At 45.8% G+C, this 27,500-nt stretch overlaps 1 protein-coding gene across 1 annotated transcript in view; it reads right to left on the bottom strand.

The window, feature by feature from the left end:
- The window catches only part of Dhc36C (Dynein heavy chain at 36C), a 93,921-nt gene that overhangs the window by 31,381 nt on the left and 35,040 nt on the right, over nt 1–27,500 (bottom strand). Inside the window, exons 22-47 of the mRNA XM_070130484.1 lie at nt 27,039–27,122; nt 25,555–25,720; nt 24,287–24,374; nt 23,440–23,497; nt 22,098–22,175; nt 20,857–21,027; nt 19,228–19,385; nt 18,054–18,225; nt 16,430–16,777; nt 14,544–14,668; nt 14,037–14,130; nt 13,519–13,716; nt 12,896–13,019; nt 11,782–11,960; nt 11,144–11,269; nt 10,315–10,488; nt 8,514–8,726; nt 7,308–7,480; nt 6,652–6,793; nt 4,685–4,798; nt 4,226–4,366; nt 3,727–3,885; nt 2,656–2,789; nt 1,913–2,008; nt 1,385–1,565; nt 1–7 (exon numbers count right to left, since the gene is read on the bottom strand). The exon at nt 1–7 is cut by the window's left edge and continues 221 nt beyond it. Coding sequence (XP_069986585.1) covers nt 1–7; nt 1,385–1,565; nt 1,913–2,008; nt 2,656–2,789; nt 3,727–3,885; nt 4,226–4,366; nt 4,685–4,798; nt 6,652–6,793; nt 7,308–7,480; nt 8,514–8,726; nt 10,315–10,488; nt 11,144–11,269; nt 11,782–11,960; nt 12,896–13,019; nt 13,519–13,716; nt 14,037–14,130; nt 14,544–14,668; nt 16,430–16,777; nt 18,054–18,225; nt 19,228–19,385; nt 20,857–21,027; nt 22,098–22,175; nt 23,440–23,497; nt 24,287–24,374; nt 25,555–25,720; nt 27,039–27,122 — 3,703 coding nt within the window. The remainder of the gene's footprint in view (nt 8–1,384; nt 1,566–1,912; nt 2,009–2,655; nt 2,790–3,726; nt 3,886–4,225; nt 4,367–4,684; nt 4,799–6,651; nt 6,794–7,307; nt 7,481–8,513; nt 8,727–10,314; nt 10,489–11,143; nt 11,270–11,781; nt 11,961–12,895; nt 13,020–13,518; nt 13,717–14,036; nt 14,131–14,543; nt 14,669–16,429; nt 16,778–18,053; nt 18,226–19,227; nt 19,386–20,856; nt 21,028–22,097; nt 22,176–23,439; nt 23,498–24,286; nt 24,375–25,554; nt 25,721–27,038; nt 27,123–27,500) is intronic.

Here is a 27,500-nt window from a genome sequence, read left to right as displayed (position 1 = left end):
GCTCCACCTGGGGGGGGGGGGTGAGATGGAAATAGATAGATTGATGTCCTTGATGGATAGATAGATTGATGTACTTGATAGATTTATAGATAGATAGATAGGTTTGATAGATAGACGGATTGATGTACTTGATAGACAGATAGATAGATAGTTCTGATAGATTGATAGATTGATAGATAGATAGGTTCCCGTTGGCCGCCTCCGCTGCCTCGTTCGCCACCTCCTCGTCTTGGCGGACCACGCGCTCCACCTGCGGGGGGCCGGGGAGGGGGGAGGGGTGAGATGGAAGTTGGCAGATTGATGTCCTTGATAGATAGATAGATTGATGTACTTGATAGATTTATAAATAGATAGATAGGTTTGATAGATAGATGGATTGATGTACTTGATAGACAGATAGATAGATAGTTTTGATAGATTGACAAATTGATAGATAGATAGGTCTGACAGATAGATAGATGTACTTGATAGACAGATTAATAGGTTTGATAGATAGATACATTGATGTACTTGATAGATAGATGGATAGATAGGTTTGATAAATAGATAGATAGATAGATAGATTGATGTACTTGATTGATTGATAGATAGATAGATAGATAGATAGGTTTGATAAATAGATAGATAGATAGATAGCTAGATAGGTTTGATAAAGAGATAGATAGATAGATAGATTTATGTATTTGATAAATAGATAGATAGAGATAGGTTTGATAGATGGATTGATATTAATTGATAGATAGATAGATAGGTTTGATAGATAGATTTGGTAGGAAGATAGATAGAGAGATAGATAGGTTTGATAGATTGATGTACTTGACAGATAGACAGGTTTGATAGATAGATTTGGTAGGATATATATATATATATATATATATATATATATATATATATATATATATATATATATATATAGATAGATAGATAGAGACGAGATATTTATGTTAATGTGAATGAGAGGATGTGAATAAAGAAAGAAAATATGAGGTAGAAGGAGGTAGGAGAGATGCGTAAATAGAGATGAGAGATAGATAAATAGATAGATAGAGGGAGGGAGAAAAAAAGAGATCTATGTAAATATACTGTATACAGGAAGAAAGCGGTGTATAAATAAAGGGCAATGAGAAAATATCGAAGGAAATATTGGAGTAAAAGAAGGGAGGAGAAATTACAGATGGATAGAGAGAGGGATGTGAATAAAGGGCAAAAGTACTGGAAGAATTATTGCCGTAAAACAATTATTGTCGTAATCCCACTCAAATCGACATACAACCCCTTTCCCCTTTTCTAATCACCCGCCTCCCCCATTCCTCTCCCCTCACCCCACCCCCTTTCCCCTCTTTTTCTCCCCCTTAATTCCCCTCCTCTCCCCCCTCCCCTTTACCTCAGCCACTTCCTGTCTCCGCTTCTCCACGACCGCCATCTTGTCCTCCACCTCGCGGGTCTTCGTCAGCAAGATGGGTTGCAAGTTGAGCAATTCCTGTTGCATCGCCAAAACGGACGTCTCGGCTTCCTCCAGGCGCGCCAGACCCGTCGTGTAGCGGCATTCGAGCTTCTTGACCTCGCTTTGTTATCGTTATCGTTATCATCAATATCACTACTGTCATTATTGTAATTATTAATATCATTATTATTATCGTCATTATTGCAAATGTATTGTCATTATTTTCGTTATTACTTTTATCATTGTTATTATTTGGAGAGAGAGAGAGAGAGAGAGAGAGAGAGAGAGAGAGAGAGAGAGAGAGAGAGAGAGAGAGAGAGAGAGAGAGAGAGAGAGAGAGAGAGAGAGAGAAAGAAAGAAAGAGAGATAAAGAAAGAGAGAGAGAGAAAGAAAGAAAGAAAGAGAGAGAGAAAGAAAGAAAGAAAGAGAGAGAATAGAAGAGAGCGAGAGAGAAACTTTCCCACTTACCCTCTACGTCTCTCAAGAATAACCATGTAAGTAGCCAGTAGCTGCAAGTAGGACGTAGGTGTCACGTAATTATAACGTCGAAGGTGCGTCAAAAATCTGAAACGATAGTAAGTACCAATTTAATGGATAAGTGGCCAGTTAAAATGAAGGGGCAGTTTACAAGCAGAAATTACTTATTATGACGCTTATAATACTTATTCTTATAATAAGAGGAGTATTATTCAGTATTATCTATTCATCTGTTAATTTCTAATTATAATTATGGCAATACATATGTTTATTTGTTTCCTTCTTACTTTTGATGCCTGCCTTATTTATGTGTTTTATTCATCGTTTATAAATCTAATAGATAATCAGTACCATTCATATACTGAGCAAAATATATCACCCATGTCGTCTATTTATTAATCTATTTATCAATGAATCTATCTGCCAGCTTCCCCATCTATCCATTCTTATCCATCTGTATATTCTATATTTTATCTATCTATCCATCTATCTATCTATCTATATCTATCTATTTATCTACTTATCTCTTCGTCTATTTACCTATCTATCTAACTCTTTATCTGTTTACCTGTTTATCTATCTATCTATCTATCTCTCTATCTATCTACCCATCTATCAATCTACCTAACCACCTATCTATCCACATATACCAAAACTACCTTAAAGTTATACATTTCACAACCAATTTTTTCACGAAAATATTTACAATAACAAACCCAAAACGTTTTATTTACCTGTCTGAGAGTTCCTGCGTGGAAGTGTGGAAATACTGACACAAGGACACACACCCCTTCAGTGTCTCCGCCGGGAGCTCTACGCCCTGCAGGAGCCTGAGTGCCACCGCTTCGAGGGCGTCTTCCGGCCACGCCTGAAGGAGGAAGGAGGACTTGAGTGAATTTGCGGAGGTTAGAATGTGGTTTAGTGAAGGTGGGAATGATGGTGGTGGTGGTGGTGGTGTTGGTTGTGGTGATGATGCATGTTGATAGATGATTATGATGATGATGGTGATGATGATGATGACTGATGATGATGATGACTGATGAAAATGATGATGGTGATGATGTGATGATAACGATGATGATGATTATGATGACTGATGATGATAGATGATGACAGATAATAATGATTAATAACTGACCCTGGCGATGATGATGTGACAACTGAATATTGATGACTGATGACTGACGACTAACTGATGATGAGGATGACTGATATCAACCACTATTCGTATCCAGACTAACTCCTCTGAACGCGACTTTGCATTATTCCCGCGTCATTAAACTATGCTAAGAAATCCCAGTCTCGCTAACCCTTTCCTTAGAACGAATCAAACACCGAGACATCAAAAGCGAAGTCACCCTTAAACCTCCCTTGAGAACCTTTACTGGAACCGCTAACTAACGGCCCTTAGAACCATTAGCCCGAGCCCTTGAAGAACATTCTCGAATCTCAAGAACCCAAACGGGATCATACAGAAGGGCTCTAGGACTGCCTAGAACCGCTCTAAGACCACCCAGAACGATTCTAGGACCATATAGAACCACTCCAGGTCCGTGAAGAACCGCTCTGGCACCATGCGAAACCACTCTGGGACCATACAAAACTACTCTAAAACCACGAAGAACCACTCCACCACACAGCCACTCTAGGACCACCTTGAACAGCTCTAGGGCCACCCAGAACGGTTCTAGGATCATCTATAACCACTCTATACCACCCGTACCCACCCTCGCCCCATCCAGAACCGCTTTTTCCCCCCTGGCACCATCCGAGAACCACCTTAGAACCCCCTCCCCCTCCCCTACCTGGAACCAGTCGATCGTGCAGCAGGAGAGGAGCGCCGGGAACTTCCTCAGGCGGTTCCTGAAGGCCTCTCCACAGGGGGACATCGCGAGGACCACGTGCAGCTGTTCCCTCACCCGCTCGACGAACAGCGACCACAGGGCAGCTGGGCTTCCGTCGGTCTGTGGGAAGGCGGGTGAATAAAGAGGTTGTATGGTGAGAGGAAAAAGAATTGGCGCAAACCCCACCCCACCCTAAGTCCCGCCCAAAACCCCATCGCACAAGCAACCAATACCCCACCCCACCTAAAGCCCCGCCTGAAACCCCAACCCACCCTAAGCTCTCCCCAAACCCCCCCCCCCCCCAAAAAAAAAAAAAAAAAAACCACCTCACCCCTAAACCCTGCCCAAAACCCCATCCCACCCCTAAACCCCGCCCAAAACCCCACCCCACCCCTAAACCCCGTCTAAAACCCCACCCACATTCCCTTCGCCCCTTCCCCTTCCCCTCCCCTTGACCCACCTGCTTGCTCTTGTCCCTCTGGCGGTCGATGTTCCTCATCTTGTCGCAGATGGTGTGCTTCTCGTCCGTGGGATAGAGGCCCGGGATCTCGCCGATGCTGAGGATGCTGCTGATCGCCTCCAGGAAGATCTCGTTCTTGATCTGGGGGGGAGAGGGGAGAGGTTGTAAGTGGTTGTAAGGTGTTGTAGGAGGTTGTAGGGCGTGTGTTTTTTGTGTGTGTGGTGATGGGCGAGTGGGTGGGTTTGTTTGTTTATTTAATGGAATTTTGAAGGTTTGTTTTGTTATTTGTTAATTAATTATACATAGACGCATATATAGCACACACATATGAACGTACATACACACACACACAACTCCCCTCACCCCACCCCTCCCCCTACCCATCCCTACACACCCCTACAACCATCCATCGCCCCCCCCCCTGCCCCCCCACCCCACCCCCCCCGCCCCCCCACAAACCTGCGTGTCGCTAAAGAGGAAGACGATATGCTGCTCGCCGGTGCCCGCCTTCTTCAGGATCATCTTGAGGTCCTCACGCCACTCCGTCAGGCCGTAGCTGCGACTCATCTCCACCTGCAGGAGGAAGGATGGGTGGTGAGACGAGGGTGGGTGATGAGACGAGGGTGGGTGGTGAGTTAAGGATGAGACGAGGATGGGTGGTGAGTTAAGGATGAGACGAGGATGGGTGGTGAGACGAAGGTGGGTGATGAGTCAAGGGTGGGTGATGAGACGAGGGTGGGTGATGAGTCAAGGGTGGGTGATGAGTCAAGGATGGGTGGTGAGTCAAGGATGGGTGGTGAGGCAAGGATGGGTGGTGAGACGAGGGTGGGTGATGAGTCAAGGATGGGTGATGAGTCAAGGATGGGTGGTGAGTCGAGGATGGGTGATGAGTCAAGGATGGGTGATGAGTCGAGGATGGGTGATGAGTCGAGGATGGGTGATGAGTCGAGGATGGGTGATGAGTCAAGGATGGGTGATGAGTCGAGGATTGGTAATGAGTCGAGGATGGGCGGTGAGGCAAGGGTGGGTGGTGAGACGAGGGTGGGTGGTGAGTCAAGGATGGGCGGTGAATCAAGGGTGGGTGATGAGACGAGGGTGGGTGGTGAGTTAAGGATGGGCGGTGAATCAAGGGTGGGTGATGAGACGAGGGTGGGTGGTGAGTTAAGGATGGGCGGTGAATCAAGGGTGGGTGATGAGACGAGGGTGGGTGGTGAGTCGAGGATGAGTGATGAGTCAAGGATGGGTGGTGAGACGAGGGTGGGTGATGAGTCGAGGATGGGTGATGAGTCAAGGATGGGTGGTGAGACGAAGGTTGGTGATGAGTCAAGGATGGGCGGTGAGTCAAGGATGGGTGGTGAGACGAGGGTGGGTGATGAGTCAAGGATGGGTGATGAGTCAAGGATGGGTGATGAGTCAAGGATGGGTGATGAGTCAAGGATGGGTGATGAGTCAAGGATGGGTGATGAGTCAAGGATGGGTGATGAGTCAAGGATGGGTGATGAGTCGAGGATGGGTGATGAGTCAAGGATGGGTGATGAGTCAAGGATGGGTGATGAGTCAAGGATGGGTGATGAGTCAAGGGTGGGTGATGAGTCGAGGATGGGTGGTGAGTCAAGGATGGGTGGTGAGTCATGCAGGTGAAAACGAATCACTGACTGAAAAAGGTTGATTTGTCATTTTCCGTTTCTAGGTGAAGGTGAGGGGGGGTGATGGGGGAATGGGGGGAGGCGAAGGGAGATAGGGGAGGGGAGAGGTGAAGGGGGAAATGAAAGGGGGAGGTGAAGGGGGAAGGGGGAGTGGGAGTGGGAGCGGGAGGGGGAGGGGGAGGTGAAGAGGGAAGGGGGGAGGAGAAGGGGGAAGGGGGAGAGGGTAGGTGAAGGGGGAAGTGAAAGGGGGAGGTTAAGGGGGAAGGGGGAGGGGGAGGTGAAAGGGAAGGGGGGATATTTTTTTCTGGATAAGGGCAGGGAGTTGAATGTCATATCTAATGAAGAAGATAACTTAATTTACTCGACAGAAATAACCAAAACTCGCGGAGAAATTGTAGGTAAAAAAGGTTTTAAAAAATGGAAAACTGAAAGGAACTGGCGAAAAGGGCTACGAGTGTAAAAAAAATAATAATTCTTTATCTACTTTATAATTTCCCTTTTCACTCTCTGATGTACCTTGCATCACTAACATCAAAAAGAAAAAGAAGAGAATAATTTTTAGGTAATGAAAGACTAATAACCATAAAAAATCAGCAAATGTCTTTCCATCTCATATAAAAAAAATCCTTTCCCCCTAAAAACAAACAAACAAACAAAACTCCAGTAGTATATTATGATGAAACTGACAAACAAACCAAAAACGGAACCCAGTTAACAATAAAACACATAATCAAAAAAACAGTAAACCCAAAATGAACCTCAAAGCGCCCACAAACCAACCTCAAAGAGCTCGTAATCCGTGATGTGGGCGGCGAGACGTGTGAGTGAGTGGCGCCCGCTGCCGCCCACGCCCACCAGCATAGCGTGTCCTCGGGGCTGGCGAAGGACGCGGCAGATCCTCGCCAGGTGCTCCAGCGCGAACCTGAAGGAGGGCAAGGACGTGGTACTCTCAGAAGGAACTCGAGAGGGAGGTGAGGGTCTGTGTGTCTGTCAGTCTGTTTATTTCCATGTCTGCCTCTCCTTCTGTCTCTGTTTGTCTATCTCTCTCTCTGTTAATGTTTGTCTCTATTTGTCTATTTCCCTGACTCTCTCTCTGTGTCTATCTGTATATTTATCTATCTTTGCTAGTCTGTCTGTCTCTCTCTCTTTTAATCTCTCCTTCTTCTTTTTCGGTTATTTTCTCTTTCCTACTATTGCTGTTAATAATGAATATCCCCATTAATGTTAATACTCCTAGTATTATCAATTATCAAAACCTTTAATGTTAGTATTACACTATCATCATTACTAATATTACTATCACGATAATTATCATCAACATAATCAATACTATTATCATTATCATCACTACTATTCTTGCCATTACTATCTCTACTATCACCATAACCAATCCAATCATAAAGCCAAAAGAAAAAAGAAAACAAACAAACACACACTTGAACATAACCAAGTTCATCGGCTTCTTGCTCATGTTATTGAACTCGTGGAGGTACCCTTCCACCACGCTCCGAAGGCCCTCGAGGTCCTCCACTTGGACGTAGTGGCGGCTCTCGCTCTTGGGATCCGCGAAGTCGCAGTAGACCAGGTTGCGGAGGTCGTTCTCTGAGACCTGTGTGGGGAGAGAGAGATGGGGGGTTATGAGAGCTGTTTGTGGAGAAATAAATAGATAGGTAGATAGATAAAGAGGGAGATAGAGAGAGAGAGAGGGGGAGGTTAGAATTTTGAGACCTGTTGGTGGGGGCGTTGGGGAAGGTTGGAATTCTGAGACCTGTGAGGGGTAAGGGTTTGAGCTCTAAGATCTTTACTTAGACTTGTTGGTGGTGAAGGGGGAAGGGGGGGGGGAATTCTGAAATTTGAGGTGGTTAGTAATGTAGTCATCTGTGTACGACTTCCTCCATTTCCTCTTTATCCGTTTATCTCATTCCACCTTCCTCCTTTTAATCAATCTATCTCATTCCATTTTCATCGTCTTTATCACCCTGTCCCATTCCACCTTCCCTTACTCTTTTAATCTCAAATTTATCATCCCTTCGCTTTTCCATTCTTCTCGTCAGGTGTTATCTCCCTTTCGTAATTCTTCCCTTGCTTCTAGTTCCATTTTTATCTCTTCCTATCTCATCTTTCTTTCTTTCTATCCCTTCTCACGCCATTCTTATCTCCTACTATGTTTTCTTTCTTTCTTTATATCCCCTTACCTCGCCATTATCTCCAATATCTAGCTCGATCTGTGCCACCGCCCTCTTCTCTTCCTCCTTCTCCTCTTCTTTATTCCACTTTCTAGTTCCTCTTTTCACCCTTCCTTTTACGATTCTCTCCCCTTTACCTCCCCATCGTCCCTGCAGGCGGTCAGAAGGGGTTTAAGTCCTCGTTCAGGCGATAGATGGGAGCGTCCTTCCTCTCTCCTCATTCCCATACTCTCCTCATTATCCGCCTATCCCATTTCCTTTTCCTTTTTATCTCACTATAACCCACTTTCTCCTCACCTTTCCGTCGTCCCCGTCGTTGAGCTTAGCCAGCAGGTGGTTGAATACCTCGCTGAGGTGATAGTTACAAGCGCCATTCCCCTCTCATCTCTCCCCTTTTCCTAACCTTTATCCTCCTCTCCTCATTTCATCTTTCCTTTCACCTCACTTTCCCCTCACCTCTCCGTCGTCCCCGTCGTCGAGCTCGGCCAGCAGGTGGTTGAAGTCCTCATTGAGGTGGTTGGTGCAGGCATCGGACACTCGCTGCAGCAGCCACTTGCGGTCGCCACTGTCCACGAGGCGGTCGTAGAACACACGCAGCACCTCGTGGATCCACATCTTCTTCATGGAACGCAGGTCCTCCATCGTCTCGGGTACAGACAACAGCACGCCCTGTGTGTATATTTAGAAGTTTTATGGATAAGGGAGGAAAAAATGGTAGCGAAGAGAAATGCTGGTATTCTGTAATCGAGCATATGGAGTCGTGAAACGGTACAATTTCCCTACTTCCCTTCTCTCCCTAGCCCTCCATGATTTAGGGTACAGACAGTAGGTATATGTAGGTATATTCATAAATATATGAATAAGATAAAAAAAAGGAGATAGTGAATATATATTACATAGGTCTACCATGAAGGACAGAAAGCATTAAACAATACAAGGCCCCCACCTCCCCTTCATAGAGCACAGGTCCTCCATTGTCCAGCAACACTTCCCGTATACTCATATTCACAAAATATGTGGATGAGAAAAGAGAAGTAGAGAACAAACAGAAATAGTGAAGTCATAAAGTGTAACTCGACGGCGACGAAAAAAATGGGGTAACAAAGGAAAGGAGCGGAGGAATTATAAACAGAAAAGGAAGGGTGAAAATAAAATAGGAATAACTGAAAGAGACAAATAAATAAACAAGGACACATAAAATTAGCTAAATGAATAGATGAGCTACATCATATGAAGACCCTAAAGACGCACCTAAATGACCCTGACGAACAACACAAAACTTGAAGACGAAGCAAGGAACTAAAAAAAAAAAAAAAAAAAAAAAAAAAAAAAAAAAAAAAATAAAAAAAAAAAAAAAAAACAGCGACGAAGAACCACGGAAGGTAAGACAACCATCACCACCACCCCCCTCACAGCCTCCAGCGTACCTAAATGACCCTGAAGAAGTCGCGGAGGAAGTTGAAGTTGTAGTGTGAGCTTATGAAAAAAAGAAGAAAAAAGAGAGAAAAGAGGTATCATCACCCCACCTCACTCACACCCTCGGAGGGTGAAGAAGTAGCGGGAGCGAGAAGAAAACAAAAGAAAACAAAACAAACCACAAGAAGCACAATCAAACAAGCAAAGCCTTATCATCACCCCCACCTCCCTCGCAGCCTCCAGACGTCCCTGAAAGACCCTGTAGAAGTCGCAGAGGAGATTAAAGAAATAGCGAGAACGAGAAAACAAAACAAAATGAGAGAAACGCAACCAAACCTACAAACAACAACAAACAAAATAACATGTATCCCTCCCTCCCCCCCACCACCTCCCCCACCACAGCCTCCAACCGTACCTGAAGGACCCTGAAGGAGTCGAGGAGGAGATTGAAGATGTTGTGTGAGCGAGAGGGAAAACAAAACAAATAAGAAAGAAGAGTAAAATCAGATAAACAAGAATCATTCAAAATCGCAGAGGCTGGTGATATAGTGTCAGCGAGAAGACAAAACAAAACACGAGAAACACAGCCAACCAAACAAACAAAAAACACACAAAATAACACGTATCCCTCCCTCCCTCCCACCATCACCTCCCCCACAGCCTCCAGACGTACCTGACTGACCCTGAAGAAGTCGCAGAGGAGGTTGAAGAAATAGCGAGAGCGAGAAAACAAAACAAAACATAACGAGAAAAGCAACCAACCAAACAAAGAACCACACAAAATAACACGTATCCCTCCCTCCCCCCCCACCACCTCCCCCACCACACCCTCCAACCGTACCTGAATAACCCTGAAGAAGTCGCGGAGGTTGAAGATGTAGTGCGAGCGGGAGGGCGTCGGGCGCAGGTGGGTGGCGGCGGCGCGGTAGACGTCCAAGGTGCCGTTCACGATCTCGCCGATGCAGGGGTCGAACATCTTGCTGAAGCCTCGCGTGTCCAGATGCCATAGGAGGATCTGGGAAGGAGGGGGCGAGAGGGTGAATGGAAGATCTTTGGGGAAGAAAGAATGAAGAGGGATAGAGAGGGAAGAATGGGGATAGTAAGGGAAGAAGGGAGATAGTTGGGGAAGAAAGAATGAGGAGGGAGGAGAGGGAAGAAGGGAGATGGTTAGGGAAGAAGGGAGGGAGGGGAGAGAGGATGGAAGGGAGATGGTAAGGGAAGAAGGGAGATAGCTAGGGAAGATGGAAGGGAGGTAAGAGAGGGTGAAAGGAAGATGGCTGGGGAAGAAAGAATGAAGAGGGAAGAGAGGGAAGGGAGATAGTTAGGGAATAAGTGAGGAAGAAAGATGAGAGGATAGGAGTAAAGAAGCGCGCGCGCGTGTTTGCGTGTGTGTGTGTGTGTGTATGTGTGTGCATGTTTGTGTGTATGTATGTCATCGTGTGCATGTTTGTGTGTATGTATGTCATCGTGTGCGTATGCATGTGCGTATGAGAGTACATGTGAATATACGTGTGAATTAGTGCTCAAAAGTGAGTGAGAGACCCCACGTACACATCCTCTTCTCCTGCCCCACCTCTACACACAAACCCACACTTCCGAGTTTCCTTTACGCTTTTTTCAGACCACAAACTCGCCTTAAATAAACGTCATCGATCCCTCCAGACACTGACCTTGGAGAAAATGGAGTGGATCGTCTGGTCATCGAAGTCGTTGACGGCGACGACGTTGAAGTGACGAAGGAGGCGGGGCGTGAGATTCGTCCTTCCGCTCTCTCGCAGGCTCATCGTCGACACCAGCTGGGGGTTCAAAGGAGAGGAGGGGGTGAGGGATTTTGGGTTGTTTGTTAGTTTATTTCTGTTTGTTTCTCTTTCATTCTCTGTGCGTTTAGTTTTTTTGTGTGTGTTCATTCTTCTCTCTTTTTGTCTCTTTGTTTCTATCTCTGTCTCTCCCTGGCTGTCTCTCTCTCTCTGACCCCCCCCCCCTCTCTCTCCATGTTCTCATCCATCTGTCTTCAAGCTAAATGAGCACGACCCACACCCCTGATACCTTACAATCCCTCCCCAGGCTTTCCCTCTCTCCTCCCCACCGCCCCTTTCCTTCCCTAATCCCTTCCTTATCCATCTCTCTCTCCCACGACCCGACCCCTCCCTTCCATCTCATCTCTCCACCTCACCTGCATATCCCCCAGGAAACAGGACTCTCCCCTGCCCTTCTCCTTCACACCATTCCTTCTCCCAGTCCTTTCTCTCATCACCACTCCTTTCCATCCCCAATCCCTTTCCTTCAATCCATCTCTCCTTCACCTCACCTGCATGTCCTCCAGGCGAATGGGCTCGACCTCCTTCCTGATGTCGTACCAGGTGGCGTGGTCGACCAGCTGCCTCAGGAGTTCGAGCGGCGGGTGGGAGCCGAAGGCGTCTGTCTGTGGGAGATTCAGGTCGTCCACGAAGAGCACACACCGCTTGCCCACGGGGGGACCGTAAACACCTAGGGGCGGAGGAGGGAGGTGTCAAGATTATTAACCGGAGTATTCTTATGCTACCATGATGCTGCTGTTAATACCATGTGGCCATCAGCAAGCGTGGGTGATTGCCCCCAAGCCAACAACAAGAGTTCATGGGTTAATCATGGGACTGATAGCCCAACGAGGTAACGGGACCTCCGCGTATGTCACTACGGCTGGGTATTGCCAGGTCCTAGTTCAGCAATCGTCGAATTTAGACTTCTGCCTATAATTTCCGTCATACCCCGTGATCACTTCCTAGCCAGGATGCCGCCAGTTGATTGTGATTCTTCATGTCTATATGACGCGAGCTTCGCTATTTGCCGTGGAAATCTGCCCCATAAATGAAACCAGCCCACGTTTGTTCTCCAGGACCTACCAGACATTATAATCCTCTACCATAACAAAGTCATAACAAAGGAGGAGGGAGATAATGGGTGTGGACACAAGTGGGAGTGAGGACAACAGGAGAGGAGACGGACATGGAGGAAGGGAGCGCGATATGAGTCAAAGATGGAAAACAGACGGAAGGATGAGAGACGGACGGAAGCAGAGATGAAGAGGATATGAAGGATCTGAGATAAGACTCTGCCAGATAAAGGATGTAGCGGCACAGAAGAAAAGGATAAGAAAGGTGTACACTTTATTCCTAAGTCAGAAAAATATAGAGGATATCACGTAAGTGATAGCGTTTCTCCTTAGACTAACAGCAAAGATGTGCTAAAATATACCACCTAGCTCCTACGAAACACATAAAGATAAAACATAACAAAGGTTTTTTCCCTACTTATGATAATATCCGCCTTCTATCTCGCATTTGCCACTTGTCTATATCAAATACAACACAAACAAAAGAAGAAACGCGGAAAACTAAGTGGAAAAATAAACAGAGAAACATAAAGCTTTCTCTTCCACAAACCTTTCTTTCGCTTGTCCAGTCCGCTCATGACGAGATCCTGGACGCTGGTGGTGTTGGTGTGGGCGGAGAAGTTGATGAACATGGGCTTGTACTGCGCTGCCTTCAGCTTGTTCCTCAGGAAGTCCTTTGGGAGGAAGAGAAGCATAGATGAGGGAGTGGAGTAAGGAGGTTTTTCAGGTGATTGGAGTTGAGAGTAGCAGGTAAGTAGGTTTTATCGAGTGTGGGAGTTATCTTTTTTATTTGCTGGTTCTCGTGTTAAATATGGTTGTTAGGAAGGGCCTTTGTTAACAGATATATTCTTGAGATATGCAGTTTTCTCTATAGATGTTGCTGTTAGATAGATATTTGATCCAGGTAAAGCTAAAGATATGAGGCGTACTAGCTTGTTAGCAAGGAAAATGGAAGTAAAAGTTTATCTTACCCAAAACCATCTTTGTCATAGCTACCTTTTTACTAAAACTCCTTATCACTACTATAATCATACATAACCATCATAATTACCTTTAACGAAAATTCACATACAAAATCTCTCAATATAATCCTTACCGCCTGGATTCCAACCACGGTATACACAGGACAGCCATAATAAAAACAACATAACAACGCTAAGAGTTCCTTCTCACCGCCACATAGACCGATTTGCCGGTCGCAGGAGGTCCCACCAAGAGCAGGGGCTTCGCTTGGGACACCAGAAGGCTCAGAATGGCGGTGACTTGGACTGTCGTGACGGTGGGTACCAGAATCTGATGGGCAGCCACGTCGCGGGGTATGGACGCTGCGTTGGCTAGGTCCTCGCTCCACTTTTGCCAGTACCCACGACCCTGTGGTGGAAATAGAGGGGTTCATGGGAGAAAATTGTGTTTGTTTGTTTTTTTGGAGGCGAGTAAAGTGAATTTGGGGATGTAGAACCGTAGATTTTTTTTAAAAAAATAGGATAAAGTGAAACCATGGTTGGTAATATCGTAGAGTTATGTCAAAAACATTAAAAATACAAAGATTTAGTGATTCAAAACATAAAAGATTCTCACCATCCACAAATAAAACAACAAACAATTCAACCTTATCAAAATCACCCGAAACATGATTTTTTTTTTTTATCTATTAATTTCTTTCTCTATTTAATTATCTATTTATGTTTTACCTCCTTGACGAACTTGTAGTGGAAGACCGTGTCATCGTCAGGAATGGGAAGCTGGTAGTCGTGGGGAGGTTCTGGTACCTCTGACAGGCCGAGGCTTGAGGGGAGAGAAGTGGACGTTAGATTTTATTTTTTTTCTCTCTCTCTCGCTCTTTTCATCTCTATCTCTTGCTCTCTTTCGCTCTATCTCTCCCTCTTTCTTTTGCGCTCTCTCTCTCTCTCTCTTTATGTCTTTTGCTCTCTCTCGCTCTCTTTAGCTATCTCTCGATCTCTTTAGCTTATCTCTTGCTCTCGTTCTCTCTCTTCATCTCTATCTCTTTACACTTGCTTTCTCTCTCTCTCTCTCTCTCCTCCCATTTTTCTCCCTCCCTTCCTACATTCTTCCCTCCCTCTCCTCTCTTCCCCTTACATACCCGCCCTCCCTCTCTCCCACCTTTCCTACCTCTCCTCCCTTCCCCCTCCCTCCCTCTCCTCCCTTCCATCCCTCCAACCCCACCCTCCCAAACTCACTCTTCAATCGTCTTCTTGCTCGGCTGTCCGCTAATGAGCTCCCTGAGGACGAGGTCGAACTTGCGCCGTGAGCCTTCGTCGAGGGGGCCGCCCAAGGACCAGATGGCGGAGAAGAGGAAGATGCTCTGGAGGAGGAAGTGGTTAGTGGTTAGTGGATTGTGGTTAGGAGTTGGGGTGGTTGGTGGTTAGTGGTTGGGGTGTTTTGTGGTTTGGGTGTTTTGAGATTAGTGGTTGGGGTAGTTGGTGGTTAGTGCATTGTGGTTAGGGTGGTTAGTGGTTAGTGGATTGTGGTTAGGGGTTGGGAATGGTTGGTGGTTAGTGGTTGGGGTGTTTTGTGGTTTGGGTGTTTTGAGATTAGTGGTTGGGGTAGTTGGTGGTTAGTGCATTGTGGTTAGGGTGGTTAGTGGTTAGTGGATTGTGGTTAGGGGTTGGGAATGGTTGGTGGTTAGTGGTTGGGGTGTTTTGTGGTTTGGGTGTTTTGAGATTAGTGGTTGGGGTAGTTGGTGGTTAGTGCATTGTGGTTAGGGTGGTTAGTGGTTAGTGGATTGTGGTTAGGGGTTGGGGGTGGTTGGTGGTTAGTGGTTGGGGTGGTTTGTGGTTTGGGTGTTTTGAGATTAGTGGTTGGGGTAGTTGGTGGTTAGTGCATTGTGGTTAGGGTGGTTAGTGGTTAGTGGATTGTGGTTAGGGGTTGGGGGTGGTTGGTGGTTAGTGGTTGGGGTGTTTTGTGGTTTGGGTGTTTTGAGATTAGTGGTTGGGGTAGTTGGTGGTTAGTGCATTGTGGTTAGGGTGGTAAGTGGTTAGTGGATTGTGGTTAGGGGTTGGGGGTGGTTGGTGGTTAGTGGTTGGGGTGGTTTGTGGTTTGGGTGTTTTGAGATTAGTGGTTGGGGTAGTTGGTGGTTAGTGCATTGTGGTTAGGGTGGTTGGAGGTTAGTGGATTGTGGTTGGGGTGCTTAGTGGTTGGTAGATAGCGGTTAGTGCTTTGTGTTTGGGGTGGTTTGAGGTTAGTGGTTAGTGGACTGTGGTTGGGGTGGTCTGAGGTTAATGGTTTGTGTTGGTGGATTGTGGTTGGGGTGGTTTGAGGTTAGTGGTTGGCTCACTGGCGAGTTGGATGGTTAGTGGCTAGCGGTGGATTCACTGACTCACAGACGAGGCAATAATTGGACAGAAAAGGTTGTCTGGTTGTTGGTGGGTCTATAACGAACCACGCGAGTCTAATCTGTTTGTTGTTGAATGTCGTTGAATTTCCTCACCGTCGTTGTTTAGTGAAGGCGAATGTGCAGGTGAAACGACGGAGGATGAGGGTTATCAGAGGGAATTACTGTTTTTTTCTTGTTGATTGTCTGTCTGTATGTAAATGATTAAATAAATTAAATGATGAATAAGGAAATGTGGGAAAATTTACGAGCATGTGTGTGTATTTGTGTGTGTTTGTGCGTGTGTGTGTGTGTGTGTGTGTGTGTGTGTGTGTGTGTGTGTGTGTGTGTGTGTGTGTGTGTGTGTGTGTGTGTGTGTGTGTGTGTGTGTGTGTGTGTGCGTGCGTGCGTGCGTGCGTGCGTGCGTGCGTGCGTGCGTGCGTGCGTGCGTGCGTGCGTGCGTGTGTGTGTGCATTTGTTTATGTGCGTGTGCATTTGTTTATGTGCATGGGCGTTTGTTTATGTTCGTGCGTTTGTTTATGTGCGTGCGTTTGTTTCTGTGTTTGCGTTTGTTTCTGTGCTTGCGTTTGTTTATGTGCATGTGCGTTTGTTTATGTAGATGTGCCGTTGTTTATGTGCATGTACGTTTGTTTATGTGCATGTGCGTTTGATTATGTAGATGTGCGTTTGTTTCTGCGCTTGCATTTACGTGGGTGTGCAAGTGCGCGTGTGTGCAAGCGCCTCGACCCCCACCTCGAGATGCGCGCGGATGTCGGACTCGGGGTGGTGCTTGGTGTAGGCGGGGTCCGTGAACTCCTCGAGGAAGCAGTCGAAGATGTTCATCAGACTCCGCACGAGGTTGAGGTCCGTGGTCGGCGACACGCCCTTCTGCACGTACGACTCGCTCCGCTCCAGCTTGTACCACAGGAGGTATTTCCTGACGAAGCACAGCAGCGGCGGCACGAAGCGGTGGAAGAGGGCGGTGAGGACGGCGCGGTGCTGCTGCGTCAGCGTCTGCGGGAGCTTCGCCAGCCACGTCTCCACCAGGGGGCGCCACCCGAGGGCCAGGGGCTCCATGTACACCATCCCGCACCGCGACACCTGCCCAGGGGGAGGGGGAGGGGAGAGGGGTTAGGGGTTGTTTCATGGGAAGTGGCGGGGGGAGGGAGAGGGGCTAGGGGGAGGGGCTAGACGTTAGGGGGAGGGGCTATGGGTTAGTGGGAGGGGCTATGGGTTAGGGGGAGGGGCTATAGGTTAGGGGGAGGGGCTATGGGTTAGTGGGTGGGGCTATGGGTTAGGGGGAGGGGCTAGGAGTTAGAGGAAGGGGCTAAGGGTTAGGGGTGTTTCATAAGAATGGGGGGGGGACATACATTTTCCAGGAGACACATTATATATTAGGATTAGAGGACTATTAAAAAATATCTAAAGAATAATACTGTTTACTTCCTGAAACGCTTAATATGAAGATTTAAGTTATGCAGCTCAAGCCAGAAAGAAAGAAATAAAAATAAACAAAAATAAACAAGCCTAGATAAAATAAATATGAAGAGATAAAACACAGGAATTAATAAATGCATGAACTTCTGCATGAAAAAAACGAGATGCCAAAAGAAACCAAAATTAACCATCACCTTAATCCACAGGCCCTCCCCCCCCCAAAAAAAAAAAATGAAGATGAAAATAAAAAAAGATAATAATAATAATAATAATGAAAAAAAATAATAAAAACGATCTCACACCCATGAAACAGAACACAAACAAACGCTACATAAACCGACGTAGAAACCAAGGCCAGCGTGAAACCGGCCCACTGAACGACCAACAGAAACCACTCAAAGCCACAATTCAAAGAGTAGAAACCAAGACTATCGAGAAAAACTACCGGACGAAAGGAATTCCTTCTCCTTACCGACTACGATCGCAAGGACAACGAGCAATTTTACCTAGTTTTATCCCCTCTTTCCTACCGATTCCTTCCCCCTCCAACTTCCTCCCTCCTCGAACTCCTTCTGTTTCCCTACTTCCCCTACCTCCTCCCTCCTTCATCCCTCTCTACCTCCTTCCCCCTCCCTACTTATCCCCTCGCTCCCTCCTTCCCCTCTCTACCTATCCCCTTCCTCCCTACCTCCAACCCCCATCCTCCCTCCCTCCCTCCTCCAACCCCCCACCCCCTCCCTCCCTCCCTCCCTGCTCCCTAACCCCACCTCCCTCCCTCCTTCTCCCTCCCTACTTATCCCCTTCCTCCCTCATTCCTCACTCTTACCCTCCATCCTCCCTGCTCCCTAACCCCACCTCCTTCATCCCTACCTATCCCCTCCAACCCCCCTATCCCCACCTCCCTCCCCACCCTCCTTCCTCCTTCCTTCCCTCTCCTTACCGTAGCAGGCGACGCGTTCTCAAGATGGTGGACCTCGAAGATGATGTTCGTGGTGGACGAGAGACAAATAATTTCTCCAGACATGAGGCAGAGTTTCTTGTTGTCGTCCAGAACGGAGTTGATGTTCTCGATCCACACGCTATCCACCGGCCCGTCGAGAACGATCCACTTCCTGGAAAAGGAGGGGGAGGGGTGAGGAGGTGGGATGAGTAAATGGGAAGGAATGAAAGGAAGGGGGGGGGACAGACTTAGTTAAGACGAGAAAAAAGACTTAGTTAAGACGAGGAAAAATAGACGTAGTTAAGACGAGGATAATAGATCTAATTACGACGAGGAAAATAAACTTAATTAAGACGAGGAAAATAGATTTAATTAAGAATTTAAAGATGCAAGATTGTAAGAATAATCACTAATTTTAGTCTAGATTCATACCCTCACTCATAACAACGAAACTACATTAAAAACCCAAAGAAGCATCATAAACCGAATCAAAACCACAAGTATACAAACAAACAAACAAAACAGCAAAATCTCATCCTTCCTGCAAATACCTATCAGACAACAACAAAAAACAAAAAACAAAAAATCCTAAATGCAACTATCTATCACACGATAAACGAATAAACACTGGATAGAAGATCGTAAAATCAGAACACCAATAACAAAACTAACCAACCAAACAAACAAAACAAACAAACAAACCGCATCTTCCATGCAAATGCCTATCAGTAATAATCATGCAAAATCCAAAAATCAAAACACCCAAAAACACCAATAACAAATAAACAAACAAACAAAGCCCCATCATCCACGCACATAAGTATATACAACAATAAAAAACAAAAAACAAATAACACTAATAACAGAAACAAACAAACAAACGAAATAAACACCATCCTACGCATAAACAAACAAACATGTGGACGATCAAACGAACAAACAAACTAAAGTAACCAACCAACCAAACAAACAAATAATTTTAACCAACCAACCACCTAAACAAACAAACAAAATTAACCGACCAACTAATCAAACTAAAGTAACCAACCAACAAAACTAATTAAATTAACCAACCAACCACCCGACCAATTAACCAACCAACCACAAACAAACAAACACAACCACCCAACCACACCCAATCCACCCACCCCAAGCACCCCCTCCCCGCCCCTACCTATCCGGCGACGAAGAAACAGCAAACTTCCTGAAGTTGACCGCCAGGACCCCGTCGGACCACTCGTGAGACGTCGGGTCGAACTGGCCGTAGAGCTGGCCCACCGTCACCGCCTTCGGGTTGATCACGCACATCTGCACGCGGTTCTCGCCCTCGCCCTGGGGTGGGAAAGGGGGGAGATTAGAGAGATATGGGGGGGGGAGGGGGAGGGGTTGGGAAAGGGGGGAGGGTAAAGGGGCTGATGAAAGGGGAGATCATGGGGTGAAGGGGGAAGGGGTTGATAAAAGGGGAGATCATGGAGTTAAGAGAGTAAATGGGTAAGGGGGAGGGGTTGAAAAAGGGGAGATTAAAGAGATATGGGGGGAAGGAGGGGAGGGATTGAAGAAAAAGGGAGATCATGTGGGTAAGGGTGAGGGGGGAAGGAGGGGAGGGAGGGTTGAAAAAAAGGGATATCAGGGGGGGAGGGGGAGAGGGAGGGGGTGAAAAAAGGGGAGCTCATGGGGTAAGGGGGTAAGGGGAAGGGAGATTAGTGAGATATGGAAGGGGAAGGGGGAGGGGTTGAAAAAGGGGAGATCAGGGAGGAAAGGGGGAGGAGTTGCAAAAAGGGGAAATGGGGAGAGTATTTGGATAGTTTGTTGGGGCTGTTTATGTGTTTGCTTGTTTGTTTGTGTTGCTGTGTCTTTTCCTTCGTAGTTGATCATATACATCTGCACGCGGGTCTCGTCCTCGCCCTGGGGTTAAAACAAGGAAATAAGGGAAATTGGGCAAATATGGGGGGAGGGATGGGGAAGAGTGTTAGGATGGTCTGTTATGTTGTGTTTGTTTGTTTGTTTGTTGTGCCGTATATCAATCTATGTACAGGTAGTTCTCGCCCTCGCCCTGGGGTTGAAATAGGGAGATAAGGGGGGAGGGGGAAGGGGGGAGGGGGAAAGGGGGGGGGGAAGTATTAGGATCCCGTGATAGCGACAATATCTCTCTCCCTTCTCCTTCCCTCCCCTCTCTCTCAACCTTTTATTACGATTCCTTCCCCTCCTCCTTTAATTTCTTTCCTCATCTCTTCCTCCTTCCCCTCTTCTTCTCGTCTCCCCCATTCTCCTATTCCTCCTATCATTCCCTCCCCTTTCGTCTTCCTTCCTTCTCTCCTACTCTCACTCCACCTCCTCCGTCCTCTCACTCCCCCTCCCCTTCTCCTTCCTCCTCTCCTTTCCCCCTCCTCTTCTCTCATTCTCTCATTCATGATCTCTCTCCCTCTCTCTTTCCTCCTCTCCTTCTTCCTCTTCCTCCTCCTCTTCTCCCTCCTATCACCCTTTTCTTCCCCCTTCTCCCTTTCTCTTCTCCTCTCCTTCCTCCTTACCCACTCATTCATGATCCCTCTCCTTTACTCTCTCCTCCTCTCCGCTTCCTCTTCTTCCCCCCCCCCTCCTCCTCTTCTTCCCCCTTCCCCCCTCCCTCTTCCTCCTTCTCCTCCTCTTCATCTCCCTTCCCTACCCTTCCTCCCTCCTCCTCCTCCTCCCCCTCTTCTCCCTTCCCTCCCCTCCCCCTTCCCCTTCCATATTCTCCTCCCCCCACCCCTTCTTCCTCCTCCTCCTCCTCCTCTTCTCCCTTCCTCCTTCTCCCCCTCTTCCTCACCCTCTCATTCATGATCCCGAGTGCCTGCGAGAGAGTCCTCAGCGCCACCGTCTTGCCGCCGATGGGGTTGCCGATTAGCATAAATCCGTGCCTGACCCTCATCGTCTCATACACCTGTTGCACTTTGTCGAGGAAGTAGTCGTTAGCGCGGAGGCCGGCGCCGGAGCACACCTGGGGGAGGGGGAGAAAGCATGGGGTTTAAGGATTTTTTTGTTTAAGATTTAGTTTTAATTCCATTTGTTACAATGGACTCAAAAAAAAAAAAAAAAAAGAAAAAAAAAAGACGGGTAGTTTTTTGTGGTTTTAATGAATTGTGGTTTATCGTTGTTATTTTTCTTATTCTTCTTTTGGTTATTATTGGTATCGTCGTTATCATTGTGACGATAACTGACTTGCCTTGTATCTTTATTATCAGCCTTATGAATATAACATAACATTATTGTAACATAATTGTCATGGTAATGCGATCATTATCATCATTATAATTGTCATCAACAAAATCATAATCATAAGCACTAGAGCATTATCAATAATGTCGTATCATCGCTATCATTATCAGCATCATTATTATTAGTATAATCATTATCATCATCATTAATAAGACCACCTTTGCTGTTATGAATCTGGTATTATTACCATAGATATAATAAATCATTATTATAGTAATCCCTATAGATATACTACACATATACATATACACATACTTATAAACACATACAAATCCGTACACACATATAAACACTAACATATGCGTACATACACATGAACACACACTCATCCGTACACAAACACATCCGAATACACACATAAAAGCACACACATTCACACAGACATAAACACACACGCATTCACACATACACACACATCCGCAAACACACACAACCTCATCCCAATGAATCACACACATCTGCATACACATATACATACACAAATAAACACACACACGTACGTACACAAATAAACACACACACATGAACACACATCCGCACATACACACACACACACACACACACACACACACATCTGCACACACACATAAACACACACATCCGCACACACATAAACACACAACCGCACATACCTACACACACACACATACGTCCACACATAAACACACCCACACACACACACACACACAAACACATCCACAAACACACCCAACCTCATCCCAACGACTGACTCCCCATGCTCATCTCTCCACCACACAATTCACTTCCTCATCTCCCACAAAATTCACCCACCTCCCTGATGGCGCGGTGGAGGCAGGTGTAGTCGGGCTGAGGCAGGACGACCCCGGGGAACAGGTCGGCGATGATACCCTGTGGGGAGGGGAAGGTGGGGGGAGGGGAGGGAGTGGAGAGGGGGGATGGGGTTGGAAAGGAGGGAGAGGGAGAGGGGATAGAGGAGAGGAGGGAGAGAGGGGAGAGGGGTGGGAGAGGGAGAGGGGGGATGGGGTTGGAAAGAAGGGAGAAAGGGAGAGGGGGAAAGAAGGGGGAGGGGGGAGAGAGAGGAGGGGAAGGTGGCAGAAAGGAGAGAGAGGGGGGAAGGAGGGGAAGGTTGGGTAGGGGGTTAGAGGGGCGAGAAGGAGAGGGGAAGATGGGAAAGGAGGATGAGGGAAGGGGTGGAGATGGGAGAGGAGGATGAGGGGAAGATGGGAGAGGAGGATGAGGGGAAGATGGGATACGGGGATAAGGGGAACATGGAAAAGGGGAGGAGAGAGAAGGAAATAGGGAAAATGGAGAGGAGAAAGGGGGAAAAGGGAATAGGAGGAAAGGGGGAGACGGGGATGACGTGAAGGAGAGGAAGTGGTAAAGGGAGAGGAGGATAGGAAAAAAGGAGGCAGGGAATGAGCAAGTGGAAAAGGAAGAGGATATGAAATAGGAGGAGAAAAGAAAGAGATCAAAAGGCGAAGAGCAGCATCGAATACGTTAAGAAGGAAAGTGAAGAAAAAGTAAAGAAAAAGAAAAAAGACATAATAAAGAGAGAACGAGAGAGAGAGAGAGAGAGAGAGAGAGAGAGAGAGAGAGAGAGAGAGGAGAGAGAGAGAGAGAGAGAGAGAGAGAGAGAGAGAGAGAGAGAGAGAGAGAGAGAGAGAGAGAGAGAGAGAGAAAAGAGAGAGAAAGAGAGAAGAGAGAGAAAGAGAGAAAGAGAGAGAGAGAGAGACAGAGGGACAGAGAGAGAGAGAGAGAGAGAGAGAGAGAGAGAGAGAGAGAGAGAGAGAGAGAGAGAGAGAGAGAGAGAGAGAGAGAGAGAGGAGAGAGAGAGACAGAGAGAGAGAGAGAGACAGAGAGAGAGAGAGAGACAGAAAGAGAGAGAGAGACAGAGAGAGAGAGAGAGAGAGAGAGAGACAGAGAGAGACAGAGAGAGAGAGAGACAGAGAGACAGAGAGACAGAGAGAGAGACAGAGAGAGAGAGACAGAGAGAGAGAGAGAGAGAAAGAGAGAGAGAGAGAGAGAGAGAGGTAAAAAAAGAATCATTAGGCTCATTTTTGCTCTATACCAAATTTCATTCCCATAAAACTTCATTTCAAAAACAACCAAACGAATTAACAACCACAACAAAGAAACAGCAACACAGACTTACCTCAAACAACGGCAAGTCATGAGCCAAGAATTTCGGCAAGTTGACATCACGAACGGACCTGAGAAACAATTTTTTATTTTTATTTATTTTTTACGTATTGTTAGGTTTCTGTTGCTTTGGCCACCGTCATTTCCTTTATTTACAACGTTATTACTATAGATTATCTTGGTTTTCGTATAAGATTTTATAATGATCTACGGACATTTATTTTTTTTTCAAGCATCGCAATACAGTAATTGTTTCCAGTATTATTATTGATGTTATATATAAAACGTCTGTCCCCGAAACCGCATATAAACCTTAACTTAAACGAAAGGAAAGAAAGAAAGAAAAAAACTTTAACTTTAAAAGGAACTCGTCCCTGAGAGCGAAAAAAAAAATAAAAAAAATAAAACTCAATCCAAACTTTAACAAAAATAAACTAAAACATAAAAAAAATAAAAAGATAACAAGAAGGAACTCATCCTTAACAACGTAAAAAGAAATAAAAATAAAACTCAATCCAAACTTTGATAAAAATAAACCGTATACGAAAAAGCCAAAACTCAATAAAAAATAAAACTCAATCCAAACTTTCATAAAAATAAACCGTCTACGAAAAAGACAAAACAATAAAAAATAAAACTCAATCCAAACTTTAATAAAAAAAATAAAACTCAATCCAAACTTTCATAAAAATAAAACCGTAAACGAAAAAGACAAAACTCAATAAAAAATAAAACTCAATCCAAACTTTAATAAAAAAATATAAAACTCAATCCAAACTTTGATAAAAATAAAACCGCATACGAAAAAAGCCAAAACTTTAATGGATATTCCACAGAACTTTCATCCACTGAAACCGTACCTGAGAACAACCACAGCTTCCGGCATGTCTGGGTACTTGAGCTTCAATGTTCCGGCAGCAATGAGCACGGCTTTCACTGTCCTCATACCTGCGTGAGAGGAAGTTGTATGTGTGATTTATTTACGTCTTTTAAGCAATGGTTGACTCTTTGAAAATGTGCAGCAAGTGACTGAAATTTAAGGCGAGAGATAATTAAATGGGATTTATTTACGGCTTTTAAGTAATGGTAGATTCTATGAGAATGTGCAAATCCCTTAAATTTAAGGTGAGAGGATATTATACGTGATACATTTACGACTTTTAGGAAATGGTAGACTCCAAGGGAATATGCATATGACTGAAATTTAAGGGGAGAGATAATCAAAGGTTATTTATTTATTTACTTATGAGGATATGGAATTGGTAAGAAATTTAAAGTGAAAGATGATTCAGTATTTAATGAGATTCTATGACAATATGCAAATGAGATCTTAGGTGAGCGATGATCAAATGTGTTTCATTATTTTAAAGAAATGGTAGATTCTATGTGAATATGCAAATCATAGAATTTTAAGCTTTAGTGATTTATTTAGATTTTTAAAAAGGTAGATTCTTTAACAATATGCAAATGATTGAGACTTTTAAGGCGAGAGATTATCAAACGTAATTTATTGTGATTTTTTTTAGGATGGAAGATTCTATGAGAACATGCAAATGAGAGGGATTTAAGGAATTAACAGTTCTTTTCTCTTCTACACCCCTCGCTATGTCTGTGTATCTGTTCTGAAGAAAATGGCAAAACACTTTAACATAAAAAGATGGAATAAAACAGTCACTTTTAGAAATGAATAAGACACTGTGACTTTTCGAGATGGATAGACTCCTCCACCTATTCTCTTCTCCGTCTGTTTCAATTTCTTCCGTCCTTCATTTCTCCTTTCCTTGCATTATTCTTTTTTATTTTCTTTCTCCCTCCCCTTCACGATTAGCGATTACGATTTTCCATCTTCGTCTCTCTTTATCTTCTCTTTTAATCTCTCATTTTTCCCTTCCACTTCCCTGTTCTTGTTCTTCTCCATCCCATTCTCTCCGTACTGTTTTATCTTTCTCTCTTTCATTCTCTCTCTCTCTCTCTGTCCTCTACTACATTTTCACTCCCTTCCTTTATACCCCCACCCTCTCCCCCACCTTTCCCCCCCTTCCAACCCACTCACCCCCTTCCCCTCCCCCAACCACCACTCCGCACCACTCTTTTTCCCCTCTCACCATAACCCTTTTTTCCCTCTCACCATAATCATAGTGCGGCTGCGCGGAGAGCTGCTCGGAGCACAGCCTGTAGGTGGCCACGATCTTCCTGGACATGCTCCGCGCCGCCACGAAGCCGAAGGAGTAGAGGGAGATCTCGGCGATGAGGCCGTAGTCGGGCACCATCATGGCCACGGAACGGAACAGGGCCTGGAGGGTGGGAGAGGAAAGGAGGGGGGGGGGGGTGGAGGGGATGGGGGGGTGGGAGAGGGAAAGGAGTGGGGGGAAGGGGGAGGTTGGAAGGGATGGGGGGAAGGGGTGGGGAGGGGGAGATAGGGGGAAAGGGGAGGTTGGAGGGGTGATGGGGGGGAGGGGGATGTTGGAGGGGTGATGGGGAAGGGGAGGGGAGGGATAGGGGTGGGGAGGGGGAGGTTGGAGGGGATGGGGGGAAGGGGGGTGGTTGGATAGGGATGGGGGGAAGGGGGAGGTTGGATAGGGATGGGGGAAGGGGGAGGTTGGAAGGGTGATGGGGAAGGGGGAGGGGGAAGGTGTGGGAGGAAGGTGAGGGGGAAAGGGGGAGGAGGGAGGTGAGGGGGAGGGGGAGGAGGGAGGTGAGGTTAGGTCGGAGAGGGAAAGGGGAAGGAGGAAGGGGGAAGGGATGGGAGAGGGAGGAGGGGTAGGGGTGGAGGAAGAGAGGGGGGTGATGGATAAGGGTGGGGCGGAGGAAGGAGTCGGTGGTGGGGGATAGGGGAGGTGGAGGATGGGGGAGGAGGAGGAGAATACGAGGAGGAGGAGGAGGAGGAGGAAGTGGAGAATAGGAAGAGGAGGAGGCGAAGAACAAAGGTGAGAAGAAACAAGGAAGGGATAAGGAGAGAGAAGAGGACGAAAAAAATGGGGAGAGAAACATTAATCCTTCAATTACACACAGCAAAAAAAGACAATAGAGATTATATAAGACAATGATAAGTAAAGATTATAAAGCACCAGTAGATAGAATATAGAGAAAAAATGCGTCAACAATAGAAAGAGAAATAAAGCAACAACAGAAACAGAAACAGTCAAGCATAAGTCAAAGTCAAGAGAAAATAAGTCAACCATAAGTCAAAGTTAACAGAACATACGTTAACTCTAAGTCAAAATCAACAGAAAATAAGTCAACCATAAATCAGAGTCAACAGAAAATAAGTCAACCATATAAATCAAAATCAACAGAAAATAAGTCAACCATAAGTCAAAGTCAACAGAAAATAAGTCAACCATAAGCCAAAGTCAACAGAAAATAAGTCAACCATAAGTCAAAGTCAACAGAAAATAAGTCAACCATAAGCCAAAGTCAACAGAAAATAAGTCAACCATAAATCAAAATCAACAGAACATAACTCAACCATAAGTCAAAGTCAACAGAAAATAAGTCAACCATAAATCAAAGTCAACAGAAAATAAGTCAACCATAAGTCAAAGTCAACAGAAAATAGTCACCCCCAAAACAGGTGATTTAATCCAAAGTCACGTGACCCAACCAACCCACCTTGAGGTTATCGGGGAGCTCCGAACGGCCAGCGTATCCGGGGTTCATGGTGATGAAGACGGCGCAGGTGGGGTCCAGACTCACCTGGGGGAGAGGGGCAGGTGCGGTTAAGGTGTGGGGGATATTTCTGGTCTGTTTCTGAAAGTCTGTTTGTCTACGTTATGGCTATTTGTCTGTTTTTTTATATTTATTTTCTCATTTTATTTTCTTTCTCTCATTCTTTGTCTCTGATTCAGTCTCTACTTGTTCGTCTGTGTGTCTATTTGTCTGTCTGTCTGTCTTTGTATCTTGCCTTTGTCTTTGTCTGTCAGCCTTCCTCTCTGTTTGTCGATCTATGCGTCTGACTCTTCCTTTGTCTCTGACAGTCCGACTGCCTGCCTACCGGTGTGTCTATTTGCCTGTCTGTCTCTCCCTTTGTCTCCGTTTATTGTCTTTGTCTTTTGGATAGCTTCTAACATGCGT

The sequence above is a fragment of the Penaeus vannamei genome, chromosome 2 (genome assembly GCF_042767895.1).
Source record: "Penaeus vannamei isolate JL-2024 chromosome 2, ASM4276789v1, whole genome shotgun sequence".
NCBI lineage: Eukaryota > Metazoa > Arthropoda > Malacostraca > Decapoda > Penaeidae > Penaeus > Penaeus vannamei.
The sequence above is the reverse complement of the archived record's forward strand: the minus strand, read 5'-3'. Positions and strand labels throughout refer to the sequence as shown.